Source organism: Scyliorhinus torazame, chromosome 3 (genome assembly GCF_047496885.1).
Source record: "Scyliorhinus torazame isolate Kashiwa2021f chromosome 3, sScyTor2.1, whole genome shotgun sequence".
In the NCBI taxonomy this organism is placed as follows: domain Eukaryota; kingdom Metazoa; phylum Chordata; class Chondrichthyes; order Carcharhiniformes; family Scyliorhinidae; genus Scyliorhinus; species Scyliorhinus torazame.
The window spans coordinates 318,435,096-318,457,035 of record NC_092709.1 but is presented as its reverse complement, the minus strand read 5'-3'; the positions used below and the strand labels follow the sequence as shown (position 1 = coordinate 318,457,035).

Here is a 21,940-nt window from a genome sequence, read left to right as displayed (position 1 = left end):
TTTTTTTTCCCAATTAAGGGGAAATTTAGCCTGGACAATCTACCTACCCTGCACATCTTTAGAGTTGTGGGGGTGAGACCCAAGCAGACATGGAGATAATGTGCAAATCCACACGGACAGTGACCCGGGGCCTGGATTAACTCCAGGTCCTCTGCGCCGTGAGACAGTAGTGCTAACCACTGTGCCGCCCACGTCAAATGGTGACATCAGGGCAGCAGTGTGAGATGATATAGGTTCCATGGAGAAAAAAGTTGAATCCATTTGTGTGGAAATCAAAAATAGTAAGGAGATAAGGTCACTGAAAGACGCAGTCTATAGGCCACCAAATAATAACACCACGGTGGGTCGGGCAATAAACAAAGAAATAACTGATGCATGTAGAATGGCACAGCAATGATCATGGGGGATTTTAATCTACCTGTCGATTGGTCAAACCAGATCGGTCAGGGCAGCCTGAAGGAGGATTTCATAGAAAGTATCCGCGGTAGTTTCCTCGAACAGTATGTAATGGAACCTACGAGGGAGCAAGCTATCCTAGATCTGTCCTGTGTAATGAGACAGGAATAATTAATGATCTCATAGTTAGGGATCCTCTCAGAAGGAGCGATCATGGTATGGCTGAATTTAAAATACAGATGAAGGATGAGAAGAAAAAAATCCAATACCAATGTCTTGCGCTTAAACAAAGGAGATTACAATGGGATGAAGGAGGAGTTGGGGAGGGTAGATTGGGAACAAATATTTTGTGGTGGGACAATTGAGGTACGGTGGAGGACTTTCAAAGCGATTTTTCACAGTGCTTAGAAAAAGTATATACCAGTGAAAAGGAAGGAAGGTAGGAAAAGGGATAATCAGCCATAGATATTGAAGGAAATAAAGGAAGGTATAAAATTGAAAGAAAATGCATACAAAGTGGCAAAAATTAGTGGGAAACTAGAGGATTGGGAAACCTTTATAAATCAACTTGGCAGCACAGTAGCATTGTGGATAGCACAATTGCTTCACAGCTCCAGGGTCCCAGGTTCGATTCCGGCTTGAGTCACTGTCTGTGCGGAGCCTGCACATCCTCCCCGTGTGTGCGTGGGTTTCCTCCGGGTACTCCAGTTTCCTCCCACAGTCCAAAGATGTGCAGGTTAGGTGGATTGGCCATGATAAATTGCCCTTAGTGTCCAAAATTGCCCTTAGTGTTGGGTGGGGTTGCTGGGTTATGGGGATAGGGTGGAGGTGTTGACCTTGGGTGGGGTGCTCTTTCCAAGAGCCAGTGCAGACTCGATGGGCCGAATGGCCTCCTTCTGCACTGTAAATTCTATGACATCTGTGACAACATAAAGCCACGAAAAAAAGCTATAAATAAAAGTAAGATAGATTATGAGAGTAAACTCGCTCAGAATATAAAAACAGATAGCAAAAGGTTCTCTAAATATATAAAATGAAAAAGAGTAGCTACGGTAAACATTGGTCCTTTAGAGGATGAGAAAGGAGATTTAATAATGGGAAATGAGGAAATGGCCGAGGCATTGAACAGGTATTTTGTGTTAGTCTTCACAGTGGAAGACATAAATACATGCCAATAATTCTTGGCAAGGAGCCTATGTCAGATGAGGACCTAGGTCATTATCACTAAGGAGTAGGTTTTGGGGAAGCTGATGGGGCTAAAGATAGACATGTCTCCTGGCCCTGATGGAATGCATCCAAAGGTACTAAAAGAGATGGCGGGGAAATAGCAAATATGCTTGTGGTAATTTACCAAACTTCGCTGAACTCTGGGGCTGTCCCAGCAGATTGGAAAACAGCAAATGTGACGCCACTGTTTAAAAAAGAAGGTAGATAAAAGGCGCATAACTATAGGCCAGTCAGCTTAACTTTTGTGGGGAAAGTGCTTGGATTTATCATTAAGGAAGAAATAGCGAGAAATCTGGATAGAAATTGTCCCATTGGGCAGACACAGCATGGGTTCATGAAAGGCACACCATGTTTGACTAATTTAGTGGAATTCTTTGAGGACATTACCAACGCGGTGGACAACGGGGAACCAGTGAATGTGGTGTATCTGGATTTTCAGGAGGTATCTGACAAGGTGCCAATAGGCTGCTGCAAAAGATAAGGGTGCATGGGTAATGTATTAGCACGGATAGAGGATTGGTAAACTGACAGAAAACAAAGAGTGGGGATAAATGGGTGTTTTTCTGGTTGGCTATCAGTGGCTAATGGTGTGCCTCAGGGATCAGTTTTAGGACCGTAATTGTTTACAATTTACATAGATGATCTGGAGTTGGGTAAGCGTAATGTGTCAAAGTTCGCAGATGACATTAAGATGAGTGGTAGAGCCAAGTATGCAAAGGACACTGAAAGTCTGCAGAAGGATATACACAGTTTAAGTGAGTGGGCAAGGGTCTAACAGATGGAATACAATGTAGGTAAATATGAGGTCATCCATTTTGGTAGAAATAACAGCAAAATGGATTATTATTTAAATGGTAAAAAATTGTTGCATGTTGCTGTGCAGAAGGACCTGGGTGTCCTTGTGCATGAGTCGCAAAAAGTTGGTTTCAGGTGCAGCAAGTCATTAAAAAGGCAAATAGCATTTTGTCCTTCGTTGCTAGAGGGATGGAGTTTAAAAACAGGGAGGTTATGTTGCAGCTGTATAGGGTGCTGGCGAGGCCACACCTGGAGTACTGTGTACAGTTTTGGTCTCCTTACTTGAGAAAGGATGTACTGGCACTGGGGGGGTGTACAGAGGAGATTCACTAGGTTGATTCCGGAGTTGAGAGGATTAGCTTATGAGGGGAGGTTGAGTAGACTGGGACTATATTCATTGGAATGTAGAAGAACGAGGGGGGATCTACAGAATCATATAAAATTATCAAGGGAATGGATAAGATAGAAGCAGGGAGATTGTTTCCACTGGCGGCTGAAATTAGAACTCAAGGGCATAGCCTCAAAATAAGGGGGAGCAGATTTAGGACTGAGTTGAGGAGGAACTTCTTCACCCAAAGGGTTGTGAATCTGTGGAACTCCCAGCCCAGTGAAACAGTTGAGGCTACTTCATTGAATGTTTTTCAGGCAAAGATAGATAGATTTTTGAACAGTCAAGAAATTAAGGGTTATGGAGAGGGGGTGGGTAAGTGGAGCTGAGTCCACAAAAAGATCAGCCATTATCTTATTGAATGGTGGAGCAGGCTCGAAGGGCCAGATGGCCTACTCCTGCTCCTTATGTTCTAAAGCCATATCATTAAGTCCCTAAATATTTTCTGCATCCCAATCACATCCTGTTAACAAATGGGGTTGAATTTAAGGGCCACAGCAGTGATTCCGCCCACCAGCCAGAAAGCCAGTGGCAAACCCGCCATGATAACTAAAAGCCTGTCAGACGTTTACTGCCTGCCATTGACATTCCTGGCCTTTGAAGGCAAAAATCCTGCTGGCCAATCAGGTGGGAGGCCTTGGAGGGAGGGAACTACAGCCAGTGTTGAAGTACCAAAGAGGAGGGATTGGGACAGGCTTACTGGGGCCAGTAAATTCGGTGAAGTGGGTGTGTGTTGTTTAAGGTGGTGGCAGTGGGGGTGCTCCCAGTGGGGCAACTCCTTGCTGTTGGTTGGGTCCTCCTTTTTGCACAGAGTGTTGAATCAGGAGCCAGACTCTCCACTCGGCCTTCTCACACAATTATACAGTCATCCTGCTTCCTAGCCCCCTCCCAGGGATGGTGATGGTGTGGTGTGGGATTTAAATTCTATCCCTGATGTTTGTAAATCACTCCTCATGATTAGAACATCAAAATAATTCTCTGAACTTCAGTTCCACAGGCATAACAGCTTTTGTTTTAATTCATTTGTTAGAATATGGGTATCACTGCTTATCCCTAATTACTCTTCAGAAGGCAGAGGTGAGCTTCCTTTTGCAGATGACAGTCGGTGGAGTTGTGGACAGTGCGGGAGGATGTTACAAGTTACAGAGGGACACAGATAAGCTGCAGCGCTGGGCTGAGAGGTGGCAAATGGAGTTTGATGCAGAAAAGTGTGAGGTGATTCATTTTGGAAGGAATAACAGGAAGACAGAGTACTGGACTAATAGTAAGATTCTTGGCAGTGTGGATGAGCAGAGAGATCTCGGTGTCCATGTACATAGATCCCTGAAAGTTGCCACCCAGGTTGAGAGGGTTGTTAAGAAGGCGTACGGTGTGTTAACTTTTATTGGTAGAGGGACTGAGTTTCGGAGCCATGAGGTCATGTTGCAGCTGTACAAAACTCTGGTGCGGCCGCATTTGGAGTATTGCGTGCAATTCTGGTCGCCGCATTATAGGAAGGATGTGGAAGCATTGGAAAGGGTGCGGAGGAGATTTACCAGAATGTTGCCTGGTATGGAGGGAAGATCTTATGAGGAAAGGTTGAGGGACTAGAGGCTGTTTTCGTTAGAGAAAAGAAGGTTAAGAGGTGACTTAATTGAGGCATACAAGATGATCAAAGGATTGGATAGGGTGGACAGTGAGAGCCTTCTTCCTCGGATGGTGATGTTTAGCACGAGGGACATACCTTTAAATTGAGGGGAGATAGATATAAGACAGATGTCAGAGGTAGGTTCTTTACACAGAGAGTAGTAAGGGCATGGAATGCCCTGCCTGCAACAGTAGTGGACTCGTCAACACTAAGGGCATTCAAATGGTCATTGGATAGACATATGGACAATAAGGGAATAGTGTCGATGGGCTTTAGAGTGGTTTCACAGGTCGGCACAACATCGAGGGCCGAAGGGCCTGTACTGCGCTGTAATGTTTTATGTTCTATGTTCTTGAACCACTGCAGTCCATGTGGTGTAGGTCGAACTATTGTGCTGTTCGGGCAGAAGCTCCAGGATTTTGACCCAGCGACAGTGAAGTCAGGATAGTGAATGATTTGGAGGGAAACCTCCAAATCGTGGAATTCCCCGGTATCTGTCCTTCTAGATGGTAGTGGTCGTGGGTTTGGAAAGTACTGCCTAATGAACTTTGGTGAGTTCCTGCAATGCATCTTGTGGTGGAGGGGGTGAATGCTTTTGGAAGGAAGAGCAATCAAGCCGGCTGCTTTGTCCTGGATGGTGTCGAGCTTATTTAGTGTTGTTGGAGCTGCACTAATCCAGGCTAGTGGAGAGTATTCCATTTCACTCCGTGGTTAGCACTGTTGCCTCATGGCGCTGAGGGTTCGATCCGGCCCCAGGTCACTGTAAGTGTGGAGTCTGCACATTCTCCCTGTGTCTGTGTGGGTCTCACCCCCATAAACTCAAAGATGTACAGGGTAGGTAGATTGGCCAGGCTAAATTACCCCTTAATTGGAAAAAAAAATTGGGTACTCTTAATATATATATATTTTTTAATTCCATTACTCTTCTGACTTCTGCCTTATAGATGGTGGGCATGCTTTGGGGTGTCAGCAGGTGAGTTACTCGTCATTGGATTCCTAGCCTTTGACTTGCCCTGGTAGCCACAGTATTAATGTGGCTAGCCCAGTTCCATTTCCGATCAATGGTGACCTCCAGGATGTTGACTGTGGGGGATGCAACGATGATAATGTCATTGAATGTCACAGGGTGATGGTTAGATCCTCTGTTGTTGGAGATGGTCATTGCCTGGCACTTGCCATTTGTCAGCCGAAGCCTGGATATTGTCCAGGTCTTGCTGAATTTGGACATGGACTGCTTCATTATATGAGGCGTCGCAGATATTGTGCAGTTATCAGCGAACATCCCCACTTCTGGCCTTATGAGGGAAAGAAGGTGATAAATGAAGCAGCTGAAGATGGCTGAGGCCGAGGCCTTTCCCTGAGGAACTCCTGCAGTGGTGTCCTGGAGCTGAGATAATTGCTACAAACACAGCTAACATGTTTTTAGAAATATATACAATACGTAACTTCCAACAATGAAATGAATAGAAATATAGCTGGCGCAAATAAATGAAAACTACCAGAATTGATGACATCTTAGTTGCCATTATGAATGCGATTAATATTCTGGAGCAAGAGAAATGCAATTACCTGGTCCATTTGAGTAAGACAAGGAAGATGTGGTAACAATTCCACTGTTTTTATTATGAAGTATTCTGGCATTTTACTGCATAGAAACTTGTATAGCTCTTCACTCGCATACGACATCGTGATTTGTTTCTAAGCCTTAAAAAAAAGTTACATTTTAAAAGGTTATCCTTCATTCTTACTCGTCTACAAAGGCTGGACAGATAGGCCTCAACAACGAAAAGTTGTTATTTTTACACTTAGGTTTTTGAGAATCATGATGGTATTAGACTGAACGTTAAACTCAACGGGCTGAGGGCGGCATGTGGCGCAGTGGATAGCACTGGGACTGTGGCACTGAGGACCCGGATTCGAATCCCGGCCCTGGGTCACTGTCCGTGTGGAGTTTGCACATTCTCCCCGTGTCTGCGTGGGTTTCACCCCCACAACCCAAAGATGTGCAGAGTAGGTGGATTGGCCACGCTAAATTGCCCCTTAATTGGAAAAAAAAAAATTGGGTACTCTAAAATAAAAACTCAACGGGCTGGGGGGCGGGGGGGGGGGGGGGGGGGGGGTGTACTGCCGGCGCAAACAAAGAATCCCAACGGCCAGAGAATTCCGGCTAAAGTCTATCAGCATGTTTTACACGACACTTCGATACTGTGCTGAAGCTTAGGCAACTTATAGATACTATACCAAGGCCCGTGAACAACAATGCTGTCTTAAAATAGCTTGCAAATCAAATGAAAGGAAAAAAAGAACAAACGTCAGAATTCTCGAAAGCTCAGCGATGTCCAGGGGCCTAATTAATCTCAACTCAGATGGACGGCATGTCATCAGAATGCCTGACTCAAGACAGCTGAAACGGGTGCTCTGCTCAGAGCTACATCACACTCACACCAGGGCTAAAGGAAAAGTTTCAAAGACAATCTCAAAGCCTCTGTGAAGGTCTGCCTGTATTAACATGCAGAGATGCCCATGTTATCACGACACAAGTGACAATTCATAATTAAAAATGGTGTCAAAACCTTCCAAAGAACAGGAGGAGCCACTTGGATAGAATGACGAGGGACACAGAGAGGGTAGCTGCTCGAGCCAATCATCCACCAGCACGTCCACAGGCCAACAACTGATGTTCACACTGTGGGAAACCTGCACGGCGACGATACGGCACATAAACCATCGACAAACCCAGAGCTAACACTGTCATCTCACTGCCACCGCTATCCACAAGAAAGAATCATCCTCGACAGAGGTATCGCTGGCAATACTGGCGAATGTCGATCGCACAGACTCCAAAGCAACTTCCATCCTGTCAGTTGACCCCAGATCGTGCATCATTTGGTCGTACAGTGTTGTTGGGAGCAAGTCTTGCCCGCTTTTGTCGGAAGATAGGAACAGGAGTACTCCATTTAGCTCTTCAAATCTTGTTCTACCATTCAATAAGATTATGGCTGACACCTATGATCTAATTCTATGTATCCACCTTTGCCCGATATCCCTTGACACGTTTGGCGAACAAAAGAACAATCTTGGTTTTAAAACTAACAACCGATCGAGCATTATTTGCCATTTGTGGAAGAGAGAGTTCCAAACTCGTAACCCACTTTGCATTTACTGCGCAAAAGTCTGGTTCTAATACCGCCTTGACCTAGATTCCCCAATTAGCAGAGAGGCATGATTCCCTCCAGGTTTAGTACAGTGGGCTAAATATCTGGCTTGTAATGCAGAACAAGGCAGCAGCGCGGGTTCAATTCCCGTACCGGCCACCCGAACAGCTGCTGGAATATGGCGACTAGGGGCTTTTCACAGTAACTTCATTGAAGCCTACTTGTGACAATAAGCGATTATTATTATTAAGTTATGCTGAGGTAAAAAAACACCCGGTGAAATTAGCTGACCTTTCTGGAAGTGCAAGTGTGATCCCATCTACAGCCAGTAATAACAACATAAGATAATTCCATACCACATAATGAAAGGCTATTCCAACTGAAAATGGCAGCACAGGGACAGAATTTATTTTTTAAACTTCAAAAATCAAATTCAGACATTCTGCTCTTGCTTCATCCTTCCCTCACATCTATGTCCATTCATTTTTGACCAAAGCCATCTCTGAATAAATTTGCAAATGAAAATAAAACTTTGAATTCTTTACCAGCAAACATAATAATAATCTTTATTGTCACAAGTAGGCTTACATTAACACTGCAATGAAGTTACTGTGAAAAGTCCCTAGTCGCCACATTCCGGCACCTGTTTGGGTAAACAGAAGGAGAATTCAGAATGTCCAATTCACCTAACAGCACGTCTTTGTGGGAGGAAACCGGAGCACTCGGAGGAAACCCACACAGACATGGGGAGAACGTGTAGACTCCGCACAGACAGTGACCCAAGCCAGGAATCGAACCTGGGGCACTGTGCTACCGTGCCGCATGTTGCTTCCCCGGTGCCAGGGCCAAGGATGTCACTGAGCGGCTATAGAGCATCCTTTGTTGCTGGAGATGGGAGTTGGGGGAATATGAACAGTCAGTGGTCGTGGACCACATCAATACAAACAGCATAGTTAGAAAGAGGGAAATGTGGTCCTGCAATCAGTATTCAGAGAAATAGGTAGGAAACCTATTTTGAGGACTTCAAAATTGGTAATCTCTGGATTACTGTCGGTACCATGTGCAAGTGAGCGTAGAAATAGGGGGATAAAACAGATCAATGTGTAGCTGAAGAGATAGTGCTGGAGGAAGGGCAGTAGATCCTAACAAATGTAATTATTTTTGTGGGAGATGGAACCTGTACACACTGGACAGATTGCACCTGACCAGAGTCAGAGCCTGTGGTGATGTGCATCAATGTAAATGCATGCAGGCTAGCTAGACACTAGAGGGAGCACAGTGACATCACACACACACACTCAACCAAATAATCAGGTAGATAGGACACGACCAATGGACATTCATGATACACACGGAGGTGACACGACCACAGGGGGGCATTACACCAACCCATATATAAAGGACACCACACACATAATCTGCCTCTTTCCAGTGGAGACAGTCAGTGAGTACAGACACAGGGTTGATTCATTACAACCACCACGTGGATTGCAGCAACTGGTTAGTCAGTCTGGGTAGCTATAGTAGGATTAGCAGTAGTGTCGAACCAGAGTAACAGAAGTGTAAATAGTTTAATAAACGTGTTGAGTTAGCTCCACGTCTGAACCTTCCTTTGTCAAGTGCACCACAAAGGAGCCGCTTATGTTACACCTACAACATAAAAAATCATGATACCAGGAGTGAACTGCTTCAATCCATATAGCCATACCTCAGCGTACAGTGACAACCAGCAACAATACCCAGGCAAGATGTTCGAGATCTGGGTTCCGCAGCTGCTCCAGTGCCACGGAGATCTCCGCGAAAACTGGCGGGCATTCCGGCAAATGTTTGAAATCTTCCTGGTAGCAGCCAAACTAGAAGACCTGGCCGATCCTGAAAAAACAGAGCTTCTCCTCACCATCGCCGGTGCCAGAGCAGAAGAAATCTTTTAAAAATTCAAGTTCGCCAAGGGACAAAACAGGAGCGACTTCCAGGCAGTCCTGGACAAATTCGGCAAATACTGGGAGGAAAACACACTCCAACCAGCAAGAAAAGGTAAGAGAAGCGCCAGTACTCACCTCGAGACCGAAATCCCGGAGCTGAGAACAATTTTGGTCGGCGACCATCTTTCTACAGGGACTGTACTTGCGCAGTTGCGCGAGAAGCGCACAGAGCGGGAAGGTCCGTTTGCGCATGCGCAAGACGCCGCGCATGCGCAATCACGAAAACGGCCATCGGTAAAGTAGAAGACTACGACTCGGACAAACCTTTCACCTTGGGAGGCTACCCCAGTACCAAATCTGAACCGCAACTAGACGTGTTTCACATTGGCGGCCCCCGTACCGAATCCAACGCAGACGCGGATTCGTTCTTCGGATTTGAGGATCTTCAGCCCAGCAGATATGACATCCCAACTCATGAGTGCAGGATGATGCTGCGGCCTGAAATTAAGAGACAGAGAGCGGTACACATAAGAACATAAGAACTAGGAACAGGAGTAGGCCATCTGGCCCCTCGATCCTGCTCCGCCATTTAATGAGATCATGGCTGATCTTTGTGGACTCAGCTCCACTCTCCGGCCCGTACACCATATCCCCGAATCCCTTTATTCTTTAGAAAGGCATCTACCTTTTTCTCAAAAACGTTTAAAGAAGGAGCCTCAACTGCTTCACTGGGCAAGGAATTCCAGAGATTCACAACCCTTTGGGTGAAGAAGTTCCTCCTACACTCCATCCTAAATCTACCTCCCCTTATTTTGCGGCTATGCCCCCTAGTTCTGCTTTCCCCGACCAGTGGAAACAACCTGCCCGCATCTATCCTATCTATTCCCTTCATAATTTTAGATGTCTCAAGAAGATCCCCCCGCATCCTTCTAAACTCCAATGAGTACAGTCCCAGTCTACTCAACCTCTCGTCATAATCTAATCCCCTCAACTCTGGGATCAACCTAGTGAATCTCCTCTGCACTCCCTCCAGTGCCAATATGTCCTTTCTCAGGTAAGGAGACCAAAACTGAACACAATACTCCAGATGCGTCCTCACCAACACCCTATACAATTGCAGCATAACCTCCCTAGTCTTGAACTTCATCCCTCTAGCAACGAAAGACAAAACTCGATTAGCCTTCTTAATCACCTGTTGCACCTGCACACCAACTTTTTACGACTCGTGCACCAGCACACCCAGGTCCCTCTGCACAGCAGCATGTTTTAACATCTTACCGTTAAAATAATAATCCATTCTGCTGTTATTCCTCCCAAAATGGAGAGCCTCACACTTGGCAACATTGAATTCCATCTGCCAGACCCTAGCCCATTCACCTAACCTATCCAAATCCTTCTGCAGACTTCCGGTTTCCTCTGCACTTTTTGCTTTACCACTCATCTTAGTGTCGTCTGCAAACTTTGACACATTGCACTTGGTCCCCAACTCCAAATCGTATATATAAATTGTGAACAACTGCGGGCCCAACACTAATCTTTGAGGGACCCCACTAGTTACAGGTTGCCAACCAGAGAAACACCCATTTATCCCCACTCTCTGCTTTCTGTTAGTTAACCAATCCACTACCCATGCTACCACTTTACCCTCAATGCCATGCATCTTTAGTTTATGCAGCAACCTTTTGTGTGGCACCTTGTCAAAAGCTTTCTGGAAATGCAGATATACCACATCCATTGGCTCCCCATTATCTACTGCACTGGTAACGTCCTCAAAAAATTCTACCAAATTAGTCAGACACGACCTACCCTTTGTGAACCCATGCTGCGTCTGCCCAATGGGACAATTTCCCTCCAGGTGCCCCGCTATTTCCTCCTTAATGATAGATTCCAGCATTTTCCCTACAACCGAAGTTAAGCTTACCGGCGTATAATTACCCGCTTTCTGCCGACCTCCTTTTTTAAACAGTGGTGTCACGTTTGCTACTTTCCAATCCTCTGAGACCACCCCAGAGTCTAGTGAATTTTGATAAATTATCACCAGTGCGTTGACAATTTCCCTAGCCATCACTTTTAACACTCTGGGATGCATCCCATCAGGGCCAGGAGACTTGTCTACCTTTAGCCCCATTAGCTTGCCCAATACTGCCTCCTTAGTGATTACAATCATCTCAAGGTCCTCACCTATCATATCTTTATTTCCATCAGTCACTGGCATGTTATTTGTGTCCTCCACTGTGAAGACTGACCCAAAAAACCTGTTCAGCTCCTCAGCCATTTCCCCGTCTCCTATTATTAAATCTCCCTTCTCATCTTCCAAAGGACCAATATTTACCTTAGCCACTCTTTTTTGTCTTATATATTTGTAGAAGCTTTTACTATCTGCTTTTATGTTCTGAGCCAGTTTACTTTCATAGTCTACCTTACTCTTCTTTATGGCTTTTTTAGTAGCTTTCTGTTGTCCCCTAAAGACTTCCCAGTCCTCTAGTTTCCCACTAATTTTTGCCACTTTGTATGTTTTTTCCTTCAATTTGATACTCTCCCTCACCTCCTTAGATATCCACGGTCGATTTTTCCCCTTTCTACCGTCTTTCTTTTTTGTCGGTATGAACCTTTTCTGAACACTGTGAAAGATCGCTCGGAAGGTTCTCCACTGTTCCTCAACTGCTTCACCATGAAGTCTTTGCTCCCAGTCTACCTTAGCTAGTTCTTCTCTCATCCCATTGTAATCGCCTTTGTTTAAGCACAAAACACTAGTGTTTGATTTTACCTTGTCATCCTCCAACTGTATTTTAAATTCCACCATATCGTTCCTTCCAAGAGGATCCCGAACTCTGAGATCATTAATCAATCCTGCCTCATTATACAGGACCAGATCTAGGACCGCTTGTTCCCTTGTAGGTTCCATTACATACTGTTCCAGGAAATTATCCCGGGCACATTCTATAAACTCCTCCTCAAGGCTGCCTTTACCAACCTGGTTAAACCAATCGATATGCAGATTAAAATCTCCCATGATAACCGCTGTACCATTTCTACATGCATCCGTTATTTCTTTGCTTATTGCCTGCCCTACCATCCTGTTACTATTTGGTGGCCTATAGACTACTCCTATCAGTGACCTTTTCGCCTTACCATTCCTGATTTCCACCCAAATTAATTCAACCTTGTCCTCCAGAGCACCAATATCATCCCTTACTATTGCCCGGATGCCATCCTTAAACAACAAAGCTACACCACCGCCCTTACCGTCCATTCTATCCTTTCGTATAGTCTGATACCCTTTGTAAATTTAACTCCCAGTCGTGACCATCTTTTAACCATATTTCAGTAATGGCCACTAAATCATAGTCATTCACGATGATTTGCGCCATCAACTCATTTACCTTATTTCGTATACTACGAGCATTCAGGTAAAGTACACTTATGCTGTTTTTTATGTCTTTGTTATGAATCCTAACACCTTGATCAGTAACTTTTCGCAATTTATTTTTCCTCTTACCCTTTCTCCTAATTTTCCTCGTCTTTGAACCCATATCTCTACATAATAACCTGTCACGTAACCTGCTGCCTTGATCTCCATTAACCATTATACTGTCCATAGCTTTACACTTCCCTTCCCCCCAACTTGCTAGTTTAAAGTCCTTGTGACCAACCTATTTATCCTATTCGCTACAACACTGGTCCCAGAATGGTTCAGGTGAAGACCGTCCCAACGGTACAGGTCCCTCCTGCCCCAGTACTGATGCCAATGCCCCATGAAATGGAATCCCTCTTTCCCGCATCACTCCTTAGCCACGTGTTAACTTCCCTAATTTTCTCAACCCTATGCCAATTGGCACGTGGCTCAGGTAGTAATCCAGAGATTATAACCCTGGAGGACCTGTTCTTTAATTTAGTCCCTAGTGTTTGATAATCCCCAAACAGGTCCTCTTTCCTAGTCTTACCTATGTTGTTAGTCCCAACGTGGACCACAACAACTGGATCCTCCCCCTCCCTCTCCAAAATCCTTTCAAGCCGATCAGAGATGTCCCTCACCCTGGCACTGGGCAGGCAACATACCATGCGGGACTCTCGATCTGGCTTACAAAGGATGCCATCAATCCCCCTAATTATAGAATCCCCTACAACTACCACTTGTCTTTTTGCTCCCCCCTCTTGAATAGCTTCCTGTACCACGGTGCAGTGGTCAGTCAACGCATCCTCCCTACAGCCCTCTTCCTCATCCACACAGGGAGCAAGTGCCTCATACCTGTTGGACAAGGTCAAGGGCTGAGGCTCCTCAACTCCTAAACTCAGGATCCCCCTACCTGCCTCCCTTGCAGTCACACCCCTCTGTCCCTGACCACTGTCCGAATTAACAGTACTTATTCTACCGGGTGTGACTGCCTCCTGAAACAAAGCGTCCAGGTAATTTTCCCCCTCCCTGATGTGCCGCAGTGTGTGCAGCTCGGTCTCCAGCTCATCAATTCTGAGCCGAAGTTCCTCGAGCAGCCAACACTTGCTGCAGATGTGGTCACTGTCGGTCTCTTTTTTAAAAAAAAAAATGTTATTGAAAATTTTTGGTCAACCAACACAGTACATTGTGCATCCTTTACACAATATTATAACAACACAAATAACAATGACTTATTTTATAAACATAAAATGAATAAATAATAAATAACAAAAATGAAAACTAACCCTAATTGGCAACTGCCTTATCACAAATAACACTCTCCAAAAATATAATTTAACAGTCCAATATATAATTATCTGTAGCAACGACCTATACATATTATACAGTATATATTAACAACCCTGAGAGTCCTTCTGGTTCCTTCTCTCCCCCCCCCCCCCCCCACCCCCCCCCCCCCCCCCCCCCGCCACCCCGATCCTGGGCTGCTGCTGCTGCCTTCTTTTTCCATTCCATCTATCTTTCTGCGAGGTATTCGACGAACGGTTGCCACCGCCTGGTGAACCCTTGAGCCGACCCCCTTAGAACGATCTTAATCCGCTCTAGCTTTATAAACCCTGCCATGTCATTTATCCAGGTCTCCACCCCCAGGGGCTTGGATTCTTTCCACATTAGCAATATCCTGCGCCGGGCTACTAGGGACGCAAAGGCCAAAACATCGGCCTCTCTCGCCTCCTGCACTCCCGGCTCTTGTGCAACCCCAAATATAGCCAACCCCCAGCTTGGTTCGACCCGGACCCCCACTACTTTTGAAAGCACCTTTGTCACCCCCCTCCAAAACCCCTGTAGTGCCGGGCATGACCAAAACATATGGGTATGATTCGCTGGGCTTCTCGAGCACCTCGCACACCTATCCTCCACCCCAAAAAATTTACTGAGCCGTGCTCCAGTCATATGCGCCCTGTGTAATACCTTAAACTGAATCAGGCTTAGCCTGGCACACGAGGACGACGAGTTTACCCTGCTTAGGGCATCTGCCCACAGCCCTTCCTCGATCTCCTCCCCCAGCTCTTCTTCCCATTTCCCTTTTAGTTCATCTACCATAGTCTCCCCTTCGTCCCTCATTTCCCTATATATATCTGACACCTTACCATCCCCCGCCCATGTCTTTGAGATCACTCTGTCCTGCACCTCTTGTGTCGGGAGCTGCGGGAATTCCGCCACCTGTTGCCTCGCAAAAGCCCTCAGTTGCATATACCTGAATGCATTCCCTTGGGGCAACCCATATTTCTCGGTCAGCGCTCCCAGGCTCGCGAACTTCCCATCCACAAACAGATCTTTCAGTTGCGTTATTCCTGCTCTTTGCCACATTCCATATCCCCCATCCATTCCCCCCGGGGCAAACCTATGGTTGTTTCTTATCGGGGACCCCCCCAAGGCTCCAGTCTTTCCCCTATGCCGTCTCCACTGTCCCCAAATCTTCAGTGTAGCCACCACCACCGGGCTTGTGGTGTAGTTCCTCGGTGAGAACGGCAATGGGGCTGTCACCATAGCCTGTAGGCTAGTCCCCCTACAGGACGCCCTCTCTAATCTCTTCCACGCCGCTCCCTCCTCCTCTCCCATCCACTTACTCACCATTGAAATATTAGCGGCCCAATAATACTCACTTAGGCTCGGTAGTGCCAGCCCCCCCCTATCCCTGCTACGCTGTAAGAATCCCTTCCTCACTCTCGGGGTCTTCCCGGCCCACACAAAGCCCATGATGCTCTTTTCAATCCTTTTAAAAAAAGCCTTTGTGATCACCACCGGGAGGCACTGAAACACAAAGAGGAATCTCGGGAGGACCACCATCTTAACCGCCTGCACCCTCCCTGCCAGTGACAGGGATACCATATCCCATCTCTTGAAATCCTCCTCCATTTGTTCCACCAACCGTGTTAAATTTAACCTATGCAATGTGCCCCAATTCTTGGCTATCTGGATCCCCAGGTAACGAAAGTCGAAAGTTACCTTCCTCAACGGTAGGTCCTTTATTTCTCTACTCTGCTCCCCTGGATGCACCACAAACAACTCACTTTTCCCCATGTTCAATTTATACCCTGAAAAATCCCCAAACTCCCCAAGTATCCGCATTATTTCTGGCATCCCCTCCGCCGGGTCTGCCACATATAGTAACAAATCGTCCGCATGCAAAGATACCCAGTGCTCTTCTCCTCCCCTAAGTACTCCCCTCCACTTCTTGGAACCCCTCAACGCTATCGCCAGGGGCTCAATCGCCAGTGCAAACAATAATGGGGACAGAGGGCATCCCTGCCTTGTCCCTCTATGGAGCCGAAAATATGCAGATCCCCGTCCATTCGTGACCACGCTCGCCATCGCGGCCCTATACAACAGCTGCACCCATCTAACATACCCCTCTCCAAAACCAAATCTTCTCAACACAACCCACAAATAATCCCACTCCACTCTATCAAATGCTTTCTCGGCATCCATCGCCACTACTATCTCCGTTTCCCCCTCTGGTGGGGGCATCATCATTACCCCTAACAGCCTCCGTATATTCGTGTTCAGCTGTCTCCCCTTCACAAACCCAGCTTGGTCCTCGTGGACCACCCCCGGGACACATTCCTCTATTCTCATTGCCATTACCTTGGCCAGGATCTTGGCATCTACATTTAGGAGGGAAATAGGTCTATAGGACCCGCATTGTAGCGGATCCTTTTCCTTCTTTAAGAGAAGCGATATCGTTGCTTCAGACATAGTCGGGGGCAGTTGTCCCCTTTCCTTTGCCTCATTAAAGGTCCTCGTCAATACCGGGGCGAGCAAGTCCACATATTTTCTATAGAATTCGACTGGGAATCCATCCGGTCCTGGGGCCTTTCCCGCCTGCATGCTCCTAATTCCTTTCACCACTTCTTCTACCTCGATCTGTGCTCCCAGTCCCACCCTTTCCTGCTCTTCCACCTTGGGAAATTCTAGCCGATCCAAAAAGCCCATCATTCTCTCCCTCCCATCCGGGGGTTGAGCTTCATATAATTTTTTATAAAATGTCTTGAACACTCCATTCACTCTCTCCGCTCCCCGCTCCATCTCTCCTTCCTCATCCCTCACTCCCCCTATTTCCCTCGCTGCTCCCCTTTTCCTCAACTGGTGTGCCAGCAACCTGCTCGCCCTCTCCCCATATTCGTACTGTACACCCTGTGCCTTCCTCCATTGTGCCTCTGCAGTGCCCGTAGTCAGCAAGTCAAATTCTACATGAAGCCTTTGCCTTTCCCTGTACAGTCCCTCCTCCGGTGCTTCCGCATATTGTCTGTCCACCCTCAAAAGTTCTTGCAGCAACCGCTTCCGTTCCTTACTCTCCTGCTTCCCTTTATGTGCCCTTATTGATATCAGCTCCCCTCTAACCACCGCCTTCAGCGCCTCCCAGACCACTCCCACCTAGACCTCCCCATTATCATTGAGTTCCAAGTACTTTTCAATGCACCCCCTCACCCTTAGACACACCCCCTCATCTGCCATTAGTCCCATGTCCATTCTCCAGGGTGGGCGCCCTCCTGTTTGCTCCCCTATCTCCAAGTCTACCCAGTGTGGAGCGTGATCCGAAATGGCTATAGCCGTATACTCCGTTCCCCTCACCTTCGGGATCAACGCCCTTCCCAGCACAAAAAAGTCTATTCGCGAGTAGACTTTATGGACATAGGAGAAAAACGAGAACTCCTTACTCCTAGGTCTGCTAAATCTCCACGGGTCTACACCTCCCATCTGCTCCATAAAATCTTTAAGTACCTTGGCTGCTGACGGCCTCCTTCCAGTCCTGGACTTCGACCTATCCAGCCCTGGTTCCAACACCGTATTAAAATCTCCCCCCATTATCAGCTTTCCCGTCTCTAGGTCCGGAATGCGTCCTAGCATCCGCCTCATAAAATTGGCATCATCCCAGTTCGGGGCATATACGTTTACCAAAACCACCGTCTCCCCCTGTAGTTTGCCACTCACCATCACGTATCTGCCCCCGTTATCCGCCACTATAGTCTTTGCCTCGAACATTACCCGCTTCCCCACTAATATAGCCACCCCCCTGTTTTTCGCATCTAGCCCCGAATGGAACACCTGCCCCACCCATCCTTTGCGTAGCCTAACCTGGTCTATCAGTTTCAGGTGCGTTTCCTGTAACATAACCACATCTGCCTTAAGTTTCTTAAGGTGTGCGAGTACCCGTGCCCTCTTTATCGGCCCGTTCAGCCCTCTCACGTTCCACGTGATCAGTCGGGTTGGGGGGCTTCCTACCCCACCCCCCCCCCCTTGTTGATTAGCCATCCCCTTTTTCCAGCTCCTCACCCGGTTCCCAAGCAGCTGTATCTCCCCCAGGCGGTGCCCCCCCGCCCATCCCCTCCCATACCAGCTCCCCCCCTCTCCCCAGCAGCAGCAACCCAGTAATTCCCCCCTCCCACCCCCCCCCCGCTAGATCCCCCGCTAGCGTAATTACTCCCCCCATGTTGCTCCCCGAAGTCAGCAAACTCTGGCCGACCTGGGCTTCCCCCCGTGACCTCGGCTCGCACCGTGCGACGCCCCCTCCTTCCTGCTTCTCTATTCCCGCCATGATTATCATAGCTCGGGAACCAAGCCCGCGCTTCTCCCTTGGCCCCGCCCCCAATGGCCAACACCCCATCTCCTCCACCACCCCTCCTCCCCCCTTCACCACCTGTGGAAGAGAGAAAAGTTACCACATCGCAGGATTAGTACATAAAACTCCTCTTTCCCCCCTTTTTAACCCCCCTCTTCGCCCCCCACATTCGCCCCACCACTTTGTTCAAACGTTCTTTTTAATAACCCGCTCATTCCAGTTTTTCTTCCACAATAAAAGTCCACGCTTCATCCGCCGTCTCAAAGTAGTGGTGCCTCCCTCGATATGTGACCCACAGTCTTGCCGGTTGCAGCATTCCAAATTTTGTCTTCTTTTTATGAAGCACCGCCTTGGCCCGATTAAAGCTCGCCCTCCTTCTCGCCACCTCCGCACTCCAGCCTTGATAAACGCGGATCACCGCGTTCTCCCATTTACTGCTCCGAGTTTTCTTTGCCCATCTAAGGACCATTTCTCTATCCTTAAAACGGAGGAATCTCACCACTATGGCTCTGGGACTTTCTCCTGCTCTCGGTCCTCGCGCCATCACTCGGTATGCTCCCTCCACCTCCAACGGACCCGCCGGGGCCTCCGCTCCCATTAACGAGTGCAGCATCGTGCTCACATATGCCCCGACGTCCGCTCCCTCCGCACCTTCAGGAAGACCAAGAATCCTCAGGTTGTTCCTCCTTGCGTTGTTCTCCAGTGCCTCCAACCTTTCCACACATCGTTTCTGATGTGCCTCATGCATCTCCGTCTTCACCACCAGGCCCTGTATGTCGTCCTCATTCTCGGCTGCCTTTGCCTTCACGACCCGAAGCTCCCGCTCCTGGGTCTTTTGTTCCTCCTTTAGCCCTTCGATCGCCTGTAGTATCGGGGCCAACAGCTCTTTCTTCATTTCCTTTTTGAGCTCTTCCACACAGCATTTCAAGAACTCTTGTTGTTCAGGGCCCCATGTTAAACTGCCACGTTCCGACGCCATCTTGGTTTTTGCTTGCCTTCCTTGCCGCTGTTCTAAAGGATCCACTGCAATCCAGCCACTTTCTCCTCCTTCTTTCATCCGTATCCAGGGGGGATTCCCTTCTGGTTTACCGCACAGTGTTTTTAGCCGTCAAAATTGCCGTTGGGGCTCCTATCAAGAGCCCAAAAGTCCATTTCACCGGGAGGTGCCGAAACGTGCGACTCAGCTGGTCATCGCCGCACCCGGAAGTCCCGTCACTGACGGTGTCAATGGGATCCACCAGTTCCATCATCATACAGCAACAGCACATCACCTGTCCAGCCATATTCAACTAGTTAATTAATTTAAATAATTTTTAAAATTTTTTTATAGAACCTCAAGGATAAACCCGAACACCAACAAAAACACAGCCCTCTCTCACCACTCACCCGAACAGTCACTCACCTAAACTCAGATGCACTCTGTTCCAATCAGCACTCAGTCACCCACCTAAACTCAGATGCACTCTGTTCCAATCAGCACTCAGTCACTCACCTAAACTCAGATGCACTCTGTTCCAATCAGCACTCCGTGTCTAAAGGCACTCCTGCCACACCTTTTGTGCACTCACCTCTCCCAGCACTGTCCCGGCTCTCTCCTCCCGCGCTTTTTAAATCTCCCGGCTCTCTCCTCCCGCGCTGTTTTCACTGTCCCGGCTCTCTCTCCTCTCGCGCTGTTTTCGCTGTCCCGGCTCTCTCTCCTCTCGCGCTGTTTTCGCTGTCCCGGCTCTCTCTCCTCTCGCGCTGTTTTCGCTGTCCCGGCTCTCTCTCCTCTCGCGCTGTTTTCGCTGTAATAAACGTGTTGAAGTTATCTCCACGTCTGAACCTTCCTTTGTCAAGTGCACCACAAGGAAGCCGCTTATGTTACACCTACAACATAATAAATCAGAGTCTATGTTCTTGCTAGTTTTATTGGGGAAGGTTTAAACAAACTTAGTAAGGATATGGGAACCAGTAGGTAATATCATCGAGGAATACGAAGACTCACAGAGTACTGGGAGACACAGATAATACTAGAGTGGGAAATAGCAAGGTATTAGATATGTTCAGCATAAGAGGGAAAGCAATAAAGTGTAAATTAGTGTTGCTGTGCATGTTTGTGACTTCATAGAGTGGGGTTAAAAAAAGGCTTAGTGATCTGCAGGTGCAGATAGCCACGTTGAAATATGGGCCAGAACTTTCTTACACTTCCCCACCGGCAGGTTTTTAAAAAATCTCCATTTAGTAGGATTTTCAAATTTTACGAAGAGTTTGCAACAAGAAAACAAATAAAAGCAGAAAGATAGCTACAGGTATCAATGTAAAGCAGGTACAGCAAAAACAACAGTCATCACATAATTGGGAACAAATAAGACCAGATGAATCAGGGACAAAATCCCCAACATGTTTCTTCCACGGATAAATGCCCTGTCTGCACCCAAACAGGATACCGGCAACATTATGGACATACATCTCACCCATAGCTACAAAACAAAATGACAAAAGAAGAAAACTATACCTGGGAACCCCAGTGCTAAGGGAGCATTGACTAACTCTTACAGCACAATTTAAACTCTTCTCCAGATCCAGACTGGAACAGGCAGTCATCCTACACCTTTGAGATGGAGAAATGACAAAAAGAGAGACAAAGAAAGGACCAGGCAGAACCAAACCTTAAAACTCAACCCAGGGTCTCCCATAGAAGAAGTAAAAAGAGAGCGAGAACAAGGGCCAGAACAAGAATCCAAACTTCCATAATCCTATCTCCCAGCCCAACAGCAAAGGGCAAAAGAGATCACCGAACGACCAGCATCAGTACCGTCCTCAATAGGACAAGGGAATATTGTAGGGTAAAGAACCAAAATGAAGATAGCTCACCCCAATCATAGGGCAGGGGGAGACCTACTTCTGGATGGATGACCATCAGAGCGACCCCTAAATTGGGGTGTACAATAGGAGGGAGGGCTGACCCCCCCACCCCCATGTCCCCGTCCCGCCCCCTCCCCCACAACCAGGATCACTCAAAAAAAGAAAGGATTCGGCAACCTAAAAGCCAAAATGGATCCCTACCTGAGTGTCCATGGCACCAAGGTTCACCATTCAACACCACCAGAGCCAGCCCTCACAGGCACCAGGACTAAGAGAGAAGTAGAAACAACACCTCAAAATATCTCAAAAGTCAGAAGGAGAGTGAAGAAGAACAAGAACCGTCAGAGCTAACCCCTCTGATCTACAAACAACCTCCCAAGAAATTACTAGATGAGAACCGGCCAACCAACCGCCAAGTGGTCCCCATCCAACTCCCAAGACAAAAAGAATAAGGATAATTACTGGACACAACCTTCGGACCCTCCCCCAATCTTCACCTCTCCAGATGTGGACCTGCCCACATTGGACTCCCCCACGATCCCCTCCCACCAAAAGAGGTAGCCCCTGTC

The 21,940-nt window shown here is 47.3% G+C and overlaps 1 protein-coding gene across 6 annotated transcripts in view; it reads right to left on the bottom strand.

Annotated features, from left to right (window-relative positions):
• LOC140409267 (uncharacterized) overlaps nucleotides 1–21,940 on the bottom strand; it is a 64,636-nt gene that overhangs the window by 26,171 nt on the left and 16,525 nt on the right. The window contains exons 1-3 of one of the 6 annotated variants that reach the window (XM_072497625.1): nucleotides 21,573–21,617; nucleotides 20,096–20,311; nucleotides 6,003–6,137 (exon numbers count right to left, since the gene is read on the bottom strand). In XM_072497625.1, the coding sequence (XP_072353726.1) occupies nucleotides 6,003–6,119 (117 nt within the window). In that variant the 5' untranslated portion in view covers nucleotides 6,120–6,137; nucleotides 20,096–20,311; nucleotides 21,573–21,617. Of the gene's footprint in view, nucleotides 1–6,002; nucleotides 6,138–9,296; nucleotides 9,317–9,834; nucleotides 9,985–20,095; nucleotides 20,394–21,572; nucleotides 21,618–21,940 lie in introns of those variants that run through there. The other 5 variants (XM_072497623.1, XM_072497622.1, XM_072497624.1 and 2 more) reach the window with 5 other exon arrangements.